This window comes from Chamaea fasciata, unplaced genomic scaffold (assembly GCF_029207755.1).
Source record: "Chamaea fasciata isolate MVZ Bird 193981 ecotype frontalis unplaced genomic scaffold, bChaFas1.0.hap1 SCAF_7, whole genome shotgun sequence".
Lineage (NCBI taxonomy): Eukaryota > Metazoa > Chordata > Aves > Passeriformes > Sylviidae > Chamaea > Chamaea fasciata.
The window spans coordinates 50,923,361-50,939,952 of record NW_027094092.1 but is presented as its reverse complement, the minus strand read 5'-3'; the positions used below and the strand labels follow the sequence as shown (position 1 = coordinate 50,939,952).

General features: G+C 37.0%; 1 protein-coding gene across 7 annotated transcripts in view; it reads right to left on the bottom strand.

The window, feature by feature from the left end:
• Positions 1–1,693: 1,693 nt before the first annotated feature.
• EML1 (EMAP like 1) overlaps positions 1,694–16,592 on the bottom strand; it is a 122,605-nt gene continuing 107,706 nt past the window's right edge. For all 7 annotated transcript variants that reach the window (XM_066188792.1, XM_066188793.1, XM_066188787.1 and 4 more), the window contains 11 exons: positions 16,469–16,568; positions 14,181–14,335; positions 12,794–12,919; positions 12,397–12,528; positions 11,035–11,102; positions 9,395–9,483; positions 8,804–8,901; positions 8,589–8,676; positions 8,290–8,385; positions 3,540–3,670; positions 1,694–3,253 (listed from right to left, as the gene is read on the bottom strand). In XM_066188792.1, the coding sequence (XP_066044889.1) occupies positions 3,128–3,253; positions 3,540–3,670; positions 8,290–8,385; positions 8,589–8,676; positions 8,804–8,901; positions 9,395–9,483; positions 11,035–11,102; positions 12,397–12,528; positions 12,794–12,919; positions 14,181–14,335; positions 16,469–16,568 (1,209 nt within the window). In that variant the 3' untranslated portion in view covers positions 1,694–3,127. The remainder of the gene's footprint in view (positions 3,254–3,539; positions 3,671–8,289; positions 8,386–8,588; positions 8,677–8,803; positions 8,902–9,394; positions 9,484–11,034; positions 11,103–12,396; positions 12,529–12,793; positions 12,920–14,180; positions 14,336–16,468; positions 16,569–16,592) is intronic.

The following is a 16,592-nucleotide window of genomic DNA, read 5'->3' as shown; positions in this document are numbered from 1 at the left end:
GGAAGTCGAAGGGGAGTATCTGAATGCTTGGTAGACAGTAGCAATACACAAAAGACATGAAGAGATGAGTCTCTTCTCTGAGCAACACTGCACCTGCTGCAGCCAGGATGAGGGGAGGGAACAGAGAGAAGCAGAAACCCAGGTTTGTCTTCAGCCATGGACTTAAGACCAGCTTTATACTCCGTGGTAGGGCAGGAAAAGAGAGCTGCTGCAGACAGTGTGTCAGGTAAAGAATTCAGGTGTTTCTGAGAGAATAAAATACACAAACTGCAGGCATAACTCTTTCTTTATTTTATTTTGTTCTCTTTTTTTTTTTTAAGTGAAAAAGAGGACACTCCCGAGAAAACAAATAAATGCAAGAACAAAGGAGCAAGGATGGAAGGGAGGAGAGCTGAAGCTTAGCTATAACAATAGTAAAATTGTGTAGAGTTTCCTGGATAAAGAAAGGAGAATCACTTTAACAGTCATCAAACGGATATTTGGCTTAAGACATTACCCACCATTTGCCAATTCAGCTAATACGTTTATCAGGTTTTCATAGAGGAACAAAGACACATTTAACAGCAAAAGTTAGAAACAGAGGATCAGCAGAGGCACAGATGGGATGGAATTGTTGAAAAGCCCTTTGATCAGTAACCCTAGGGATGAACTTGCAGTATTCCTCATCTATTTCTTCTAAAGGATAACAGTTTAAAATGAAGAAAGGGATCACAAATGCTTTACTATATCCCAAGAGTAGCACCATTTGAGAAGGATGAAAAGAGAATAAGCCAAGCCAATTTGCAACTCGTGTTTTCTCTGCTGCAAGTAATGACAAATCACCTACAGTTCCAAAAGCAGAAAACCTGAAAACACCCCATTTGCAAAAGCAAATTAAAAAAAATCAACAAACAAAAGGTATTGTGGATAACCAAGCACCCAGACACAATGAAAACCTGTCACTTGTGTCTTATGGACTCTTATGACTGCATTAACCTTAGAAAGGGTAAGGGTATTGTGCCTTAGCTTCACACACTTTAAGAAGAGGGAGATTACATAACTATTAAAAAAAGTTGTTCCAGTGCTCCTCTGGACATTTATTTTTCCACATTGCACAGCTAGGTCAGAAACTGAGGAAACAGGTTTTTCGTTTGCATTAGTTGTTGTGTCCCAGCTGGGTTCTGCTTATGGCCACAATAACTCTTGTGCTGCTGCATGGGATCAGAGTAACCAGCTAGGATCAAGACCTCTGCCTTCAGTGGCAGTGCCAGGTAACATCAGGTTAAAATCACCCTGAAACTATGGCCTTCAAAAGTCTTGCTTAGGAAAAGTTCCTAACACAGAAATTGTCAAGAGCTCTTGCCATGAACATAACTCTGAGCAATGGAACAACATTCCACCAGCTGAGTACCCAGAAACAGGAGATGTGTACTGGGAGGCAGAACCAAGGCAGTTTGTAGGTGAGAGTATGTGGTGTATCCTTCCCTGCTGCAAAGCTGGAGTTTCACTCTCTAGGTATGCATTGTCATTATGTACCCAGGGTTGTGGGCACACATAAAATTATGTACCCCAAAATGTAGATTTTACTGCTAAACATTTTCAAATGCATCTGTAATCGAGAAATCACAAATGTGTGTTGTTAACTAAAAGCCTGTCTCCTCTATATCATACTTAAACAAAGACACACTACTAAACAGGAAGAATGCACTGAGAATTCACTTTAATACATGTTTATTGGTGTCCTGCACTTTCAGTGTAGGAGGTTGGAGATGTAATAAAAAAGTTTCAAAATTTATTTATTCAATTTCATTTAAATCACTCTAAACAACCAGTGCTTTAGAGTTCAGAGAATTAACATTTACTGTCTGTTACAAGCAAAATTTTAATATTACCTTTTTCAAGTCCACTTAGAACTCCTCTTTTAAAATTTTTCAGATACATTCGTCATAGTAAACAATACATTTCGATCTGAGTCACAATCAACATTGATAAGGCCTTCTTAACCATTTTATACCACCTCCACTGTTACTTCATTGCAAAACACAATCTTATTTCATACTATAAATACCCATCCATGCACAAAACACAGGGGCCAGAAGTTACACATTAATATTTCATGTAGGCTTCCAAGTCTTCCTTTACCCTCTGCAGGTTTATGGTACACTTAAAAAGATATCTTTAGACTTGGTCTACTTGGTCTTAAAATACAAATATACAATATCCATAAGCATAAAAAAGTAAAGCTAGATGGCCTTACCATTTGTTATGAACTGCTAAAATCTTATACATGTACAATATAGCATCATGCTGATTAATATACATATTAGTTAAATATATGAGCCAATAATGGGGATGTGGCCAAGCTTTATTGGTTTGTTTTCAAAAAGAAATTTTTCATATACAAATAAAAAGATTTTTAATCTTTTATTAAACTCATATGGACTACCTGAACCACACAGGCATCTGTAAGCCCTGCTGAGAAATTCAGGTCAAATTGGGACAAAGCCTGCTGATTCATTGGAAAAGGAACACAACTCCTCATGGGTGACACCCACGGTGTGCTGTTCCCAAGAGAATTCAAATTTATCAGCATTCACATTTTCAGGTCTAGAACACTAATTTTTGCATCTTACATCGCAGTTTATACTTTTTGTATCTATTCATCAGCCTCCAGCAGAAACAGTTCAGTACCTTGACATTGTCATAGATTTTTCTAAATAAGTAGATATATAGTACAAAGTGTAGATAGTGAAACGAATAAGCACATATATACAGTCTTTGAAAGGCATTTTTGTGACCAGTTTAGCAGTGTTTATAGAAAACATTTAAGATAGTCACATTCTGCTGATACCACTGTATTGCAAACTGTCAAGCCACATTTCTTATATTAAACTTGTACTGCATTGTATATTGTACAACAGAGAACAATCAATCTTAAGGTGTGACACAATGAAAAAAAAAAAATACTAGACTGAGTAAGGTAACCAGCACAGGGCTTAATTTTCCTGAGGTTTGTAAGAATTTTTTAAACAAAAATCACAGTGACCAGGCTAAACTGCAAACATACTGTTAAGTTTTAAATATACAGTTTATACATAAGTTCTGTGCATGGTCGACTCAACTGTGTATGTTCGTGCTGATGTTTCCTTTAAATGACTCGCCACTGCATAATACTTGTGTCCTTTCCTCCTGTGGAGATGAGATGGGTGTCTTCACAGAGAAAATCTACATTAGTTACATGACTACTGTGTCCACCATACACATGGCTTGGAGCCTAGAAAACACCACATTAGTGAGAATAGCAACTGTCATAAAACCATCTCATTAAAACATTCATGAAACAATGAAAGCAAGGCATCACATCATTCTCTCAAAGTACTTTAATATTAAATCAGCTTTTAAATTGAATTGCTGTCTCAATCAACCTTAAAAAAATTCCTTAGATGTATAAATACTCCCATTCTTCCTGTTTTGATGTGTTTGGGGTTTTTGTTCATAGGAAAACAACATTTAATGCTTTTGTGCAAACTACAGGAGTAAATTTTTGGGAAATACCTTACCCTAAACTGTGAGCATGGATATGAGAAGAGATGTACTTTGCCAAAGTCATCTCCTGTTGACAGCAGTTTTCTCCCATGGGATCGACAGACAGCGTTGATATCTGTACCGTCTGAACCTTCAGGCCATACACCTGAAACACAGAGGGACTAATTAAAGGCTTTTATAATGGAAATAGTGACAGCCTAAGTTTCTGTTAAAATATTAAAAAAGGAGCAATTGTTTAAGGAAAAGAAAAACCTATAAAAATAACTGCATCTGAGTCAGAATGTGTATTGCCATACCAGCTAAAGTCCAGTTCCTAATGGGTAATAAAGCACATTAAAAAATGCTTTATTCCCTCTAGTCAGCAAAGTGTTTTTTACTCTAAGAAGACACATTCTGCTGAACTACAGTCATGTGTCTGAGCCTGAAAGAATTTTCATATGGTTATGTGGAAAAGTAACAGTTACTGCTTTTATTTTCCCTTCTCCTTATGTATAAGTTGACATACATTTTTCATATTACATGGGTATATTTTTTAGACTAGAGTATGATCCGAAAGTAACTTCTTCATATTACTAAAGTCTAAAGTCTATTAAAAAGACATTATATAGTTTAAAATTATTATTTTTTAATTAATAGATCCCTTGAAAAGGAACTGAACCTACTGAAAAGGAACTGAACCTACTATAAGGTTTTAAATGCTTCTGTTCTACTGTAAGTACTTCTTCCCCACATACTGTACTCTTTGCTGTTCTTGCACAAAGTAGCGTTCTAAAATCAAACTGTAAGGTCAACAAGGCAGAGACCAAATCTGTGCACCACATCTTAAATGTCTCTGAATACTTGCCTGTAATAAATTGCAATTTTACTAAAATCCACCCAGTTACTGAAATTTCAGGATTTCGTATGCAGTACTGCAGCCTTTTTTTGGTTATGATTTTCTAATTTAGATTTAATCTAATCCCTACTCAACATAAAGGGCACCAAACTTTCAGAGACCACTGTCATCTTGAGTTATACTGTGTGTTCTGCCATTATGACTTGGCAAAACCCCTGCCATGTCTTGGCTCTCTGATTTTCAATATCTATCCCTGTGTCACCTGTCCTCTGCAGCATGCCCCTGCAGCCCTGCCCACCAGTGCATGCTCCTCCTCTGGGGCTACTGCAGGTCAGACTGAGAGAGTTGCTACCCCCCTAAGAACTCCTGAGGCACACTCCAGTTCCTCCTTCTTTGGGATACTTCTAAGCCCACAGTGGCCATTTGCCATGCACCGCGGGAACAGCTATCCTTCAATCACTGGGATTCTTCCCAAACACAGCCTTTGTATCACTGTACAGCAATTCACCAAGAGGAGGTGATTCCATGTCTTTATCAGGAATTACAGATTGCTGTAAATAAAATGCAAAGTCTGCTTTGTAGACTGCTGTTAACTTTCCTGGTGTGTGTGGAAACACTACGTTGCTAGATCAGGGATAGTAGAAGAGCTCCAAAGAAATGGAAGCTGCAAAGAAACACGGTAATTGCTACTCATGGAATTATGAATACGCAGAACAAAGCGACACAGAAAAGCTTTTTAAAATATCTTCTTTGACAAGAAGGAGGCTATTTGAATATCAAATGCTAGCTAAAAAGAGGCAGGAGTCTTCCCAAGAGGTCACTATGACAAGCTGGAAATAGCCCCTGAAGGAAATGGTTAAAGAAACAAGATTGCCATTTTGAAATGGGGAAAGGATAATAGCAGAGTTTTTCTTTGAATCTCTTGGTTCTTTCAAAATTCATCCCAGTGCCTCCCTATCAGTTTTTATGAACATGCAAATTGAATCCCCCTTGCTGAAAAAGAAGTCCTTATTTTTTCCCATCCTCTGCAGATCTGAAAAAGAGACCATTTCCTTTCCCTCATTTGAAGACTGATGCCATGCTATTTTTTCCTCTTCTCTAAAATTCATTCATTACGTCTCTTCTCACGGAACAATATTTAGATGGATAATTAATTATTCTTGCTAGTCAGCACATTATCTGTTGGTCCAATGTGCAAAAACCAGAAGCAGCCATTCCAGCTGTGACTGAAGCTGATACTGATAAATAGATGATTGTTTCACATTTTGCATGGCATCCTTTTCATTATACATCCCACTAATGTATCTGCCTTTTCTACAACAGCATAATGCTCTTGACTCATGTTCAGTTTGTATGCAAGAGTAATCTAATCTTTCTGTGCAGATCTGCTCTCATCTGTTCTGCATTTGTACAACTGGGTTCTGCCATTCTAGTGGAAATCCTCCTCTTTGGCCCTATTGAATTCCTTTCTTTGTTCATACCACTCCTCTGTTTCTCAAGACAACTTGCTAATCCTGCAGCTTTACACCACCTACAAACTTTACATGCTAATTTATCATGCATGCTATTAATAAATATATTCAAACAAACATAATATTCAATTTACAGTGTTCTAGCTGGTTTTGAACCCAACCAGTCTGAGCTCTGCTTTGCTTGCAATGTTGTCAGGCTTTGTACAGTATCTTAGATTTCTTCTGCTCCTGTTCTTTGCCTCAAACACTATTTTTTTCAAAACTAGGCATGTGCTATGAATGGATACCTTACTCGTGTATCCAGCAGCACATGGCTCTTGAAAGAGTTTATAGATCAGTAAGTGTTTTAAAGTCTTTGCTCCTTCATATTTATGTGTTTGTATCACTAAAACATCCTCCCTCAGGCAGAGTTCTTTACATGCTATTGACTTTCTATTGAATCATCTCTAAACACTTCCAGAATTACTAATCTGTTCTCATGCTCAAAGACAGGTGTTCAACGGACCAGTGTTCCTTTTCCCCCCTGCACTGGTTACGCTCATCTGCAGGTGCTGCACATAGTTTGGGATTTTTATGTGGTTCTACCAGAGAGAGAAAATAGTCCTAGTTTCAGTCAGCCATAGCTACGGAAAAATCAATACACTAGAAGCCTCACATCCTGGATGCTGTGATTGCTGCTTTGTGTCCAGCATGTGAAGACTGTGCTATCTGGCTGCTCTGGGGCCCCAAAGTACTGATGGACTTCCAGTAAAAATGAACTGGTTTCCAACTCATAATCTATGTGTATCTTCTGGCCACTCACTTTACACTTTAGCCTCTCCATATGGGCTCTGAAGGTATACATACGATCCTGCAGATATTGCATTCATTCTCCAGTTTTTCAGTACTTTGACTGTTCTCTCTGAGGTGTCAAAAATAAGTACTAATGGTCTTAAGCTGACATTAACCGGTTGTTTTTACAGATACAAGGCTCATCACACTCAAATACTTTGAAAACACCTGACTTATTTCAACTTCCCAAACTACTCCTTCCCTACTGAAAGCAGTAGGCACTAACTGGGTTTGTCATCAAATTGTAGTAAGTCTTTTATTAAAGAAGTATTTTTAAAAGCATTGGGTTTTGTAACACTTCAGCTTTAGCAGTGTCATCTCTCCTCCCCTCTCGGTAGATTATTTTGTCCCATGGTCTGGCTCAAAAAGCTGATCTGTTGCAAGGCATGGGGTGAATCCCTCTCAAGTGTGATGTGCCTCTCTCCTCTGACTTTCTTTCAAAAGCAGCCCCAGATTCTAATAGCACTGTATTTTGCAGGAATCTGAATTAAAAAGTAAGGAACCCTCACACAAAGTATTTAGTATCTCAGAGTGTCTGAATTCTGAACCTGTGATGCTAAATGCAAAGACTTTGTAGCTCTCTAACTGTGTGCAAGTGTACTCAAACCCCAGAAATATTTTAATAGTTCCATAAGAGCCTCAATCCCTTAAATGAAAAATACATTATGTCAACATGCAGCCAATCTTCCAGGATTTCCTGCTTTTACTAAATCTGCATGTTGTGATATCCAAGTGATATCCAAGCACTGCTTGTCAGCTAAATGATAGAAAATCTTAACGTGTTTTCCAAGCATACTGCTACTGCCATAGCATCATCAGGCTTTGAAAACATACCCTTTCTGGCTGCGTCAAACACATCACTGCAATCTATTCTACTTGAAACACGGGTGCAACTTTTCCTGGCTTACACTTATACGAAACCAGACTCTTCTCTGAACTTCTACCACGACTTCCTATTACCTCCTGAGGACTCAAGAACTTGAAGCTTCTCACAGTCAGTGTTTGTAACCATCTGTCCAGTTCTGTACATATTGTAGAATGAGAACAAAGCTTCAGACTACACTGGGGAAAGTGGATCCTTCAAAACTGGCAAAAGAGAAGTCTCACAGAAACAAACTATTGGATTTTTTGTTAGGTTTTTCTATTTGAATTTCTTTCACTCAATTTAATTGCTACAGACTGTATCACAATACATGATAAGTTCCTAATGAGGGAGACTATCATTGATTCTGTGTTTGCACAGTAATCAGAGCAAATGAAACCAGTTCTGGTAAGGGGATTCAACCCAGTAACTGCCTAAATACATGACAATTTCACAGAACTGATACTTTAAATTTAAAATGATGAGAAGCTGCTCTACTGTGACAGAAAGGGCAGTGTGTGGTTTTTTTTCCTTTTCTGCCACTTATGTTGTAATATGATATTTGTACATGAAGCTAGCAGAAATATTAAATCAGTGTCTTTCTGGATTGAAATAAGAAGACAGATTGTAAAAAAAATGGCATAACAGAAGTTCTGTATTTTTTCCTGAATTATGAATAGTCATGTTTCATAAGCAAAAGTTTGCATTCCATGTGTTTGTTAATAAGAAGAATGGTAAGAGCATGTAAGAGGAAATATACTTACCAAAAACATGGAATCCTAAAGTACAGGTGTAAGTGGCCCATTCTATATCCCTAGTTGTTTCCACACTCACAACTTGTTTACAAGCAGAGGGGATCCCTACAAAAGAAAAAAAAAGCCATAAACTACATAAAACCCACATAACAACAAATTTTATTCTCAAATTGTATAGAGTCCTGATTACACCAGATGAATTAAAACATAAGGTTGATCTTGGCAGTTATATGGTCTCATTTAAATTTTAAATCTGTGTTAGATTGCCTGAACTTTGCAAAAAAGAACTAAATATAATTCTTACTCACAGTATAAGATTTCATAGTCTCCTGAATTAGACACAAGATACTGTGAATTAACAGACCAATCCAGATGAGTAATGAAGCTGGAATGACCCTACAAGGAGAAAAAGTATTGCAATAACTGCACATTAACAGTGTGCCACAATGTGACAGTATATATACAGTGCTACAAAATACACTTTGGGTATTGATACTGAATCAGGAGAAAAAACATTACTTACTGAACATTTGCCAATTCTAGTGTACTTTCTTCCATTTTCACTTACACCATATATATAAATACAGTTGTCATGGGAACCTATTGCCAAGAAGTTTCCATCTATAAACACAAAAGTGAAATTGCAATTATTTCTGTAAGAAAGAACTTAGGCTAATTTTGAAAAGTTTGTAGGTCACAGACAAGAGGAACTGTTCTTAAAGGCCCTGATAGTGAAAAATGAATAAATGAAATTATATTTTTAATTTTCCAAGTTGCATATTGATGTATCTATCAAGACTACAAAACAGCAATTTTATACTAACAAATATTACTGTTAACGACACATAACATTTCTGGAAGCAGCTATAGTCCATTTAGGGCTAACCCGACTGCAACAACCTGCAGAGTTAAGTCTTTTTCCCTTCTTCACAGTGAAACCATATTGAATGTGTTGGGGAGGGAGGGAAAACAAAACCACCCATAAAGTCCTGCCAATGTTTCACCTTTCACTTATTTTCAATTTCACTATGGCAAACATTAAAACAAACCAACCCTTAGTTTAATAAAAGAATTCAACGCCGTTGTTTTGCCCAGTAAATAAATGCTCTCAAACCTGGTGAGTAACGCATTACAGACAGCTGTTCGTTTCCATCTGTGTGTACAGTGACCAAGTCTTTTGTTTCTGTGTCAAACACAAACCACCTGTTGTAAACACAGAAAGAGGCCAATAAATCATTCCATAAGGAATTTAAATCTACTGTAATCTTGACCAACTTTTTTTCTGTCAAAATAGCAAAAGTCTTACACCAAGAAGAGAAAAACAGCAACTGCTACTCAGTTTGGTCTATTTTTACTTTAACACAAGGATAGTTTCTTTCACATCTTTTTTAATCATAAAAATGTTTGGGCATTGACCCCGTTATCAGTCTTCAGATTTTAGTGTGTTTTAATATGTCATGCATAAGAATAAAGTAATCATTGCTTGTTATGTCCCTTCTCCTTTAAAGACCTTCCTCTATGCTATGCTGATGTTTAAATTGATGCCTGCATTAAATCCTAGAGCAAGGGGAAACACAAACAAGCATCAGGACCATTCTCTTCTGATAAAAGAGATGAATTGATTAATTTTAAAGTGAATTAATTATTTTTTTGTAGTTCAATTTAATTAATTATTTTTAACGAACCAAAAATTAGGTTGTGGAAACATGTAGAAAGGACAAAGATAAAATTTGCAATTGAATAATTGCATCAGATTACTAACGATAAAGAGAAGATTCCTCTCAAAGCTTCTCCTTTTATTTTACTTTACTTAGTAAATAAAGTACATTCAGTAACAAAAGCAAGTCCTTTATTTAGGGCTGATATAAAATCTGAAACAAGCTTGCCTCATAAGCTACAAGCTTCCTATATGTTCTCAGTGAACTGGAACCGTTTTCAGTCCTAACAGCCAAGTCTGCCCTCAAGTGACATTAAAAGAGAGGGAGAAGTCAGGCAAAGGCAGTCCCTCCTATGAGAGACAACCACAGATAAACCCAGCAGCTGTCACTGATGTCACCAAGGGCTCAACCTGCTGTCTAAAATACTCTCCTGCACCTCAGTTTCCTCTGCCTTGTTTATTCCTCACACTCTTTATGCAGAACAAGTCTCTTAATGTGCATTTTTATACTATGTCTAGCACAGTGGAACATGCACTAAATTTTTTTTAAAGCCTCTGGTTGTCACTGCATTAGGGACCATGAACCACTTACTACATTTTCCAACACAAAATTTTCCTATGTGATTTCCTCCATGTAGCCCTAAAGGCCTTGGAGGAAATTTCCCTCCACATATGCAAAGTTAACCCACTCTATCAGACTCCTCCTTTAGCCTCTCTTTTTTCCCAGTGGACACAAAGATTTAACATTTAGGTAGCTGGTATGGTGACAGTATTTCCCATGCCTGGTCTCACAGCTAACCTGGACTTCTTCCCCTCTCTAAATGTCCTCCTCCCACTGATCTTACACTGCCTCTCTCCCAGGGCAGAAACCATCTCTTTGTTCATGCAACTCTCAGCAAACACAGGGTGCTGGCCCAAGCCTATGGTTTCTAGGCACTAAGGCAATACAAATAAATTACACTGTGACACTGAATAGAAATCAATAGGGAATGAAGATGTGTCATTGCATACATCTGCAAAGCCAGAACATGAACTTGGATGCGAGCTGGAAAAATCAGTGTTTGTTGGTGCCCAAGGTGTAGCTCTGCACTTCTTACCTTCCAGTCAGTGTCCCTACTGCAACAACAGATGCTGAAGGATGAAAACCTGAAGACTGTGCTGGATCCTGAAATGTTTCAGAAAGAAGCACACTTTTTTACTGGTCCAAGTTATCAAGTTATAACAAAAATACAATTCAATTATCTGCCTCTGGAACATGGTGAAACTATCTTGTTGATTTTTAGGGGTAGGTTTTTCTCTTTCAATATAAACTTGAGGGGTAAAAAAGCATTTTTAACTGAATGAAGTATTAATTTAATTAATGTCTTTTCCCTCTATACAAGGCCACTGTTTTCTTTTCTGTACTATCTAAAAAAAACCTAGCAAGTGATTTCATAACAATAACATTGGCAATGGCAGTTTCTCAACAAATCACAAAGAAATAAGATAAAAATGACTTCTTAAACCAGAGCTGACCTTACAATTAAGCATCAAAGCTGCAGTTTACCTGCAGTCTGAAGGACAAGCAAGTCCCTTATTCAACAAAGATGTGTGGCACTTAGCAGGAGGGGTAAAGCCCAACTCCTACACACATCAATACCTTTTCCCAGAACCTGCCAAGCTGCAGCTCAGTGGGAGATTAAGGGCATGAACTGTTTTTTTTATTTGGATGTGCAATTTTAAAACATTTTACTTCTTAAAACTCTAGTGTTTATCTTGCAATTTCAACATACACCTAAAAACAAGGTATTTTCTTTCTAATACTTGTCCAGTTACAAAGAACTTTTCAGGTTATAGCAGAAAATACCAGTATAGCTTTTTTTTCCCCCTCATACCATTAAAACATAATTTTAAAATGTATGCAAAAATCCCAGTCCAGTGATCCATCTCATGGCAATGTTTGTCCTTAATCTTCTGTATTTTAAAACAGTATCACATTGTAGCTATTTCAATAAACCTGTTGACATTTTTAGCAATTGGTAATTATTAGCCCTAGAGGCTAGGTGAAAAGGATATTCTCATTAATTACATGCAAGTGACTAATTCAAAAGGATTACCAACTCTAAAGAAACTTTCAGAGAATTGTTGAGATCCAGGATTTCTCTGCACAGCTTCTAAAATACTACAGCATCCCAGAAAAGAAAATTTCCTAATTTTTTTAAAGTATAATTTCACAGAAAATGCTAAGATATTGAATTGAATAAACTAGAGGTTCAAACAGTGCCTTTAAGCTAACTTGTACTCAGAATAGCTACATTGAAAAGCTTTTACATTGATCTCTATGACAAAGATAGGTTAACATGAAATGATTTTTCCCCTCAAATTATTATTTTAAGGTATTTTTAAACAATAATTTTAAGAAAAATCAAAATGACTAGAGAATTTCTAAAACAGAAGAGCTGTATTCAATAGATTTATACCTCTATAATCTTGTCCCAGATAGGATGGTGAGTGGTTGCATCCCAGAGTGTAATGTGTTTGTCATGTCCACACGTGAAGAACTGAGGCTTAGAGGAATGGACTGCAAGTCCCCAGAGCTCATCAGTGTGACCCTAAGCAAGCAGAGATGTTGTCAGACATGAAGGACAGGTCATCAAAAGTAAATATGTTTAAACAGTATTATAATGACAAAACTATATATTAAAACATTCCAAAAATATGTTAGCTTTAGATACATACATATTTACAATGATTCTTATTGCCAAAGGTATGGTAATAATTAATCAAATAGATGCATATTTATGAAAATTAACTTTAAGCGGGATATTTGCTGCTCTTACACACTTAAAAGTGTTCTTGTAAGGAAACTAAGCTTACCTGGGTAATTGGGAAAAAATCTCCTGACAGCGTGCCCTGTAGGACGAAGTTTCTGGTGGTTCCTATTAATACAACGTCCCCTTTTCCCTCTGCTACTGTTCTTATTGGACCAAACTGCTCTGGTATCTGTGATTGTAACAGACAAAAGGATAGATGAGTCAGGCAATTTGTCAGGTATTGCAATTTTAAAGACATATGGCCTAGTAAATGTGTTTTAATAAATATTGCACAGCGAAGAAATGAAACAAATTAATACATGTGCCTGTCTTGCAAAACTTTATAACAGCTTGCATCAGCTCGATAACTTCCATAACACTGCAAGACAAGACTACAGAATACTCAGATAAAGCAAGTATTGCAAGAAACACAAAAGGTTCCTTCATGCTGTGTTAGTTCAATACTATTTAATTGCAGCGGTGATATCAGACTAAGCATTTCTACTCAGAGCATTTTCTTGCAATGAATGTTTCTTTAATTGCAGCCTAGGTTCTGAAAGAGCCAGTGCAAATCTCTAAAATAAAGTTCAAGTGAAGATGTAAAATAACAAGGAATACCAGAATATGAACAAATAAGAGAAAAAGAAGGACACCACAGTTAGAAACAGCACAACAAGCATGTCCCTTGTGTTGTGTTAAAAGCTGAATTACAAAACCAGACATGCCATTCCAGTTGTATATAAATTTGCAACATTAAATATTATTATTTAGTATTATTATTTAATTATTATTTATTTTTATATAGTAGAGTTGAAGCCCCTCCTCAGACTTTTCTGCTGATTCTTCTCTTACATTCAGTGTGTAAACAGCCAAAGTAGTTCTGTCCAAACAAATTCTGCTTTAATATTTTAAGTTCCTACATAGCAGCTGGAGTAATTTTCAAATTTTGTTTAAATTACATTTAAACAACAACATCAAACAAGAAATTAATGAAAACCTTTAAGTATTAAAACCCTCAAAAAATCCTCACGTCATTTTGGGAAACAGGAAAGAACAAAACCATTTCAATACTGTAATACTCTGAAGTTAAAGATTACCTCACATTATTAAATGCAAAGAAAGGAAGAAATAATACAGGAAGATATGAACATAAGACTTGTTTTCCAGTTACCATAGAACTTAGAAAAGAAATATTGTTTTAATGAATAGGAAATCACAAGAATGACCTGAGGACTGAAAACTTGAGGTGTCCTGTGCAGGTCCAGGAGCTGGACTCGCTGATCCTGATGGGACCCTTCCAACTCAGCATATGAAATTGTTGTATTTTACCATTGATTTGCTTTCCCATAGAACACATATCCATAAGAAAAAGAATTGATTAAAAACGCTGCTCTGAGGACAAGAGAATTTCATTTTAAGCAGCAGAGTAATTTTAAGATAGGCGGTATCACCTCAGTTTTGTGAATCTTTTGGTAATTTCCATTCCAAGATATCAGCTTTCGGTCTTTTCCACCTCCTGATACCAACGTGCCATCTCGCAGCATACACAGTGCAAAGATTCCACCCTCGTGTGCACCTTGAACTGCGTGGCTTATTCTGTTGGTACCTGAATAGAAGAAAAAAAGGCATTACTACTGAAATACTCAGCTTACTGGGTCCTTTTCCCCCTGTTTTTTGTTTTCGTTTTTTTTTTTTTTTTTCCTCTCCATTTCTCCATTTCTTTATTATCTCTCAAGGATTGCATTTAAACAATGATAACAGTGGGCTTGGGGTGCTGGACCAAAACACACAGACCCACAGAAGAGGTTGAATTAGTACATCTTACTATATATTCCCCTCACCTCAAAAATGAAAAGCCTCGGTCAAGGACAAAGTAAAATAAGTTCATTTAAACCTTTCAAGGGGGTTTAAGCAAAATAATTTGACATCACTTTTGACCTGCAGTAGCACTACACACCTTATCAGCAAAAACCCCATAACCCAGTCACTTTCATCCTCCAAAGACATTCTACGGGCACCAGATCCTGAACTTGTACCAAAATCTGACTAAGCTAGAGGTCCTTGTCTATCTGGCAGAATGTGCTGACCACTCTCCAGAGGAGCCTGTACTTCTTCATTGATGAACTTGGCTTGTTCAAGTAGCGTCTTAGACTCAACACCATCAAAATCAACTACATTAGATTAAGTATCTCTAATTTGGTTAATCATTAATATCATGAAGTACAAATAAATGATTACTAGTGATTCTATTACTGAAATGTGCATCTTGCATCAAAGCTTGGCTAACCTGATGTTTAGCACAAGTGAGGGGCTGATGCAAGTTAGGAAAAAACAATTGCCTTTTCCTTCATCCACGTCTATGGATATAATGTGTCAGGCACAACTGAGTTCTATTAAGAGAAGTTTTTGCTAAGGGTACTCTGACCTGGTGGAAGCAGCCCTCTCTTGCACATAGAGCTCTGAGTCAAAAGTAGTGAAGACATAGAAAGTACACTGTACTGAGATAGAAAAACAAGAAAACATTTTTGTCCAACCCTAAAGAGCTGGCAGAAATTGAGATCTTGAGCACACTGAGAATTTTCTTTTATTTCTGGGAAAAAGGGCAGAAGAGGTGCTTGCAATCAAAGTAGAAATTAGTCGACTAGCATGATGACAAACTGGCCCCTGTATAGTACACTGCACCTGTCCCCCTTGTCTGCTGACAGTCCAAAACAACAATGAAGAACAGGGACATGGGACAGTACAATTTCTAAAGTCAGTTTAGAAGGAAAAGTGTTGAAGTGCCTTGCTTTAAAATTACCATAGGAGAAAAAGAAAGGGAAGTAAATGAGAAGCCAAGTTATAAACACCACATCCATCCCTGTCCTCAGCAGTGTAGTGGCCAAGGAGATAATTAGCTGACAGTCCTAGGTTGAAAAAGAAATCTACAAAAACAGTTCACTAAGGCTCAACTGTATAACTGATTCACTGCATGTTTTCAGGGTCTTATCCCTTTGAGTAGTATCTTGGGAGAAAGCACTGTGCAATTAGGAAAAAGCTGTCATCCATATCCCTTCTTCCTTTACTAATAAGGCCTCCTTTAAGGGATTCTCCTTATTCCTATGCATGGCATCTCAGGAAGCAAGTAAACGTTTAGGATGTTGCTGCTGTTTGCCCTCCGGCAGATATTGCCTTCTGCTGCCTTAGAAAAGGTCTCTTCTTACTAGAAAATGCTTTTTAAGAAGTTCTTCCTATCCATCTGTTCTTCTGAAATAAAGCTGAGGAATTCAATTAGATCTGAATACATTTTAGCTTGACTTCCTAGGAAAACAAATATTGCTATTTGTTGTCTTTTAAAAAGCGTGTGTCAATAGGCATAATTTCTGCAAACAGTAGAGAGGGACAGGATAGGAGACTGGAGATAATCAATTGCATTAACAATATTTCCTTCCATACAGTGATTAAAGAAAGAACTTTTCTTGGCATCTCTTACATCAGTAAAAGCCCCACATGCTGGCATAGCACTGTGGTTCAGTATTTGACAATAGGGAACACATTAGATAGAATTTTGTGCTCTAGCAGTTAGGTACAGATATTCTCTAGCTTCTTCTAGAAAAGAATCCAGGCACAATCTGCTGGATAGGTCTTGGGAAAGAGCTCAAGATAAAACAAAATTTATTCTTGAAATGATGCTCTACACTCAAGTCTACACTCACAGTCTAATATTAAGACGGAAGTTAATAGTGAAATTTTGTCTTACCTTTTCCCCAAACCAAAATGTTTCCACTTGAGTCCCCTGTAATAGTATCACCATTTTCAGAAAAGGTCACACACAGGACAAACTTTGGCTTCTCTTGTTTCTGCATGGTTATGAAAAATATACA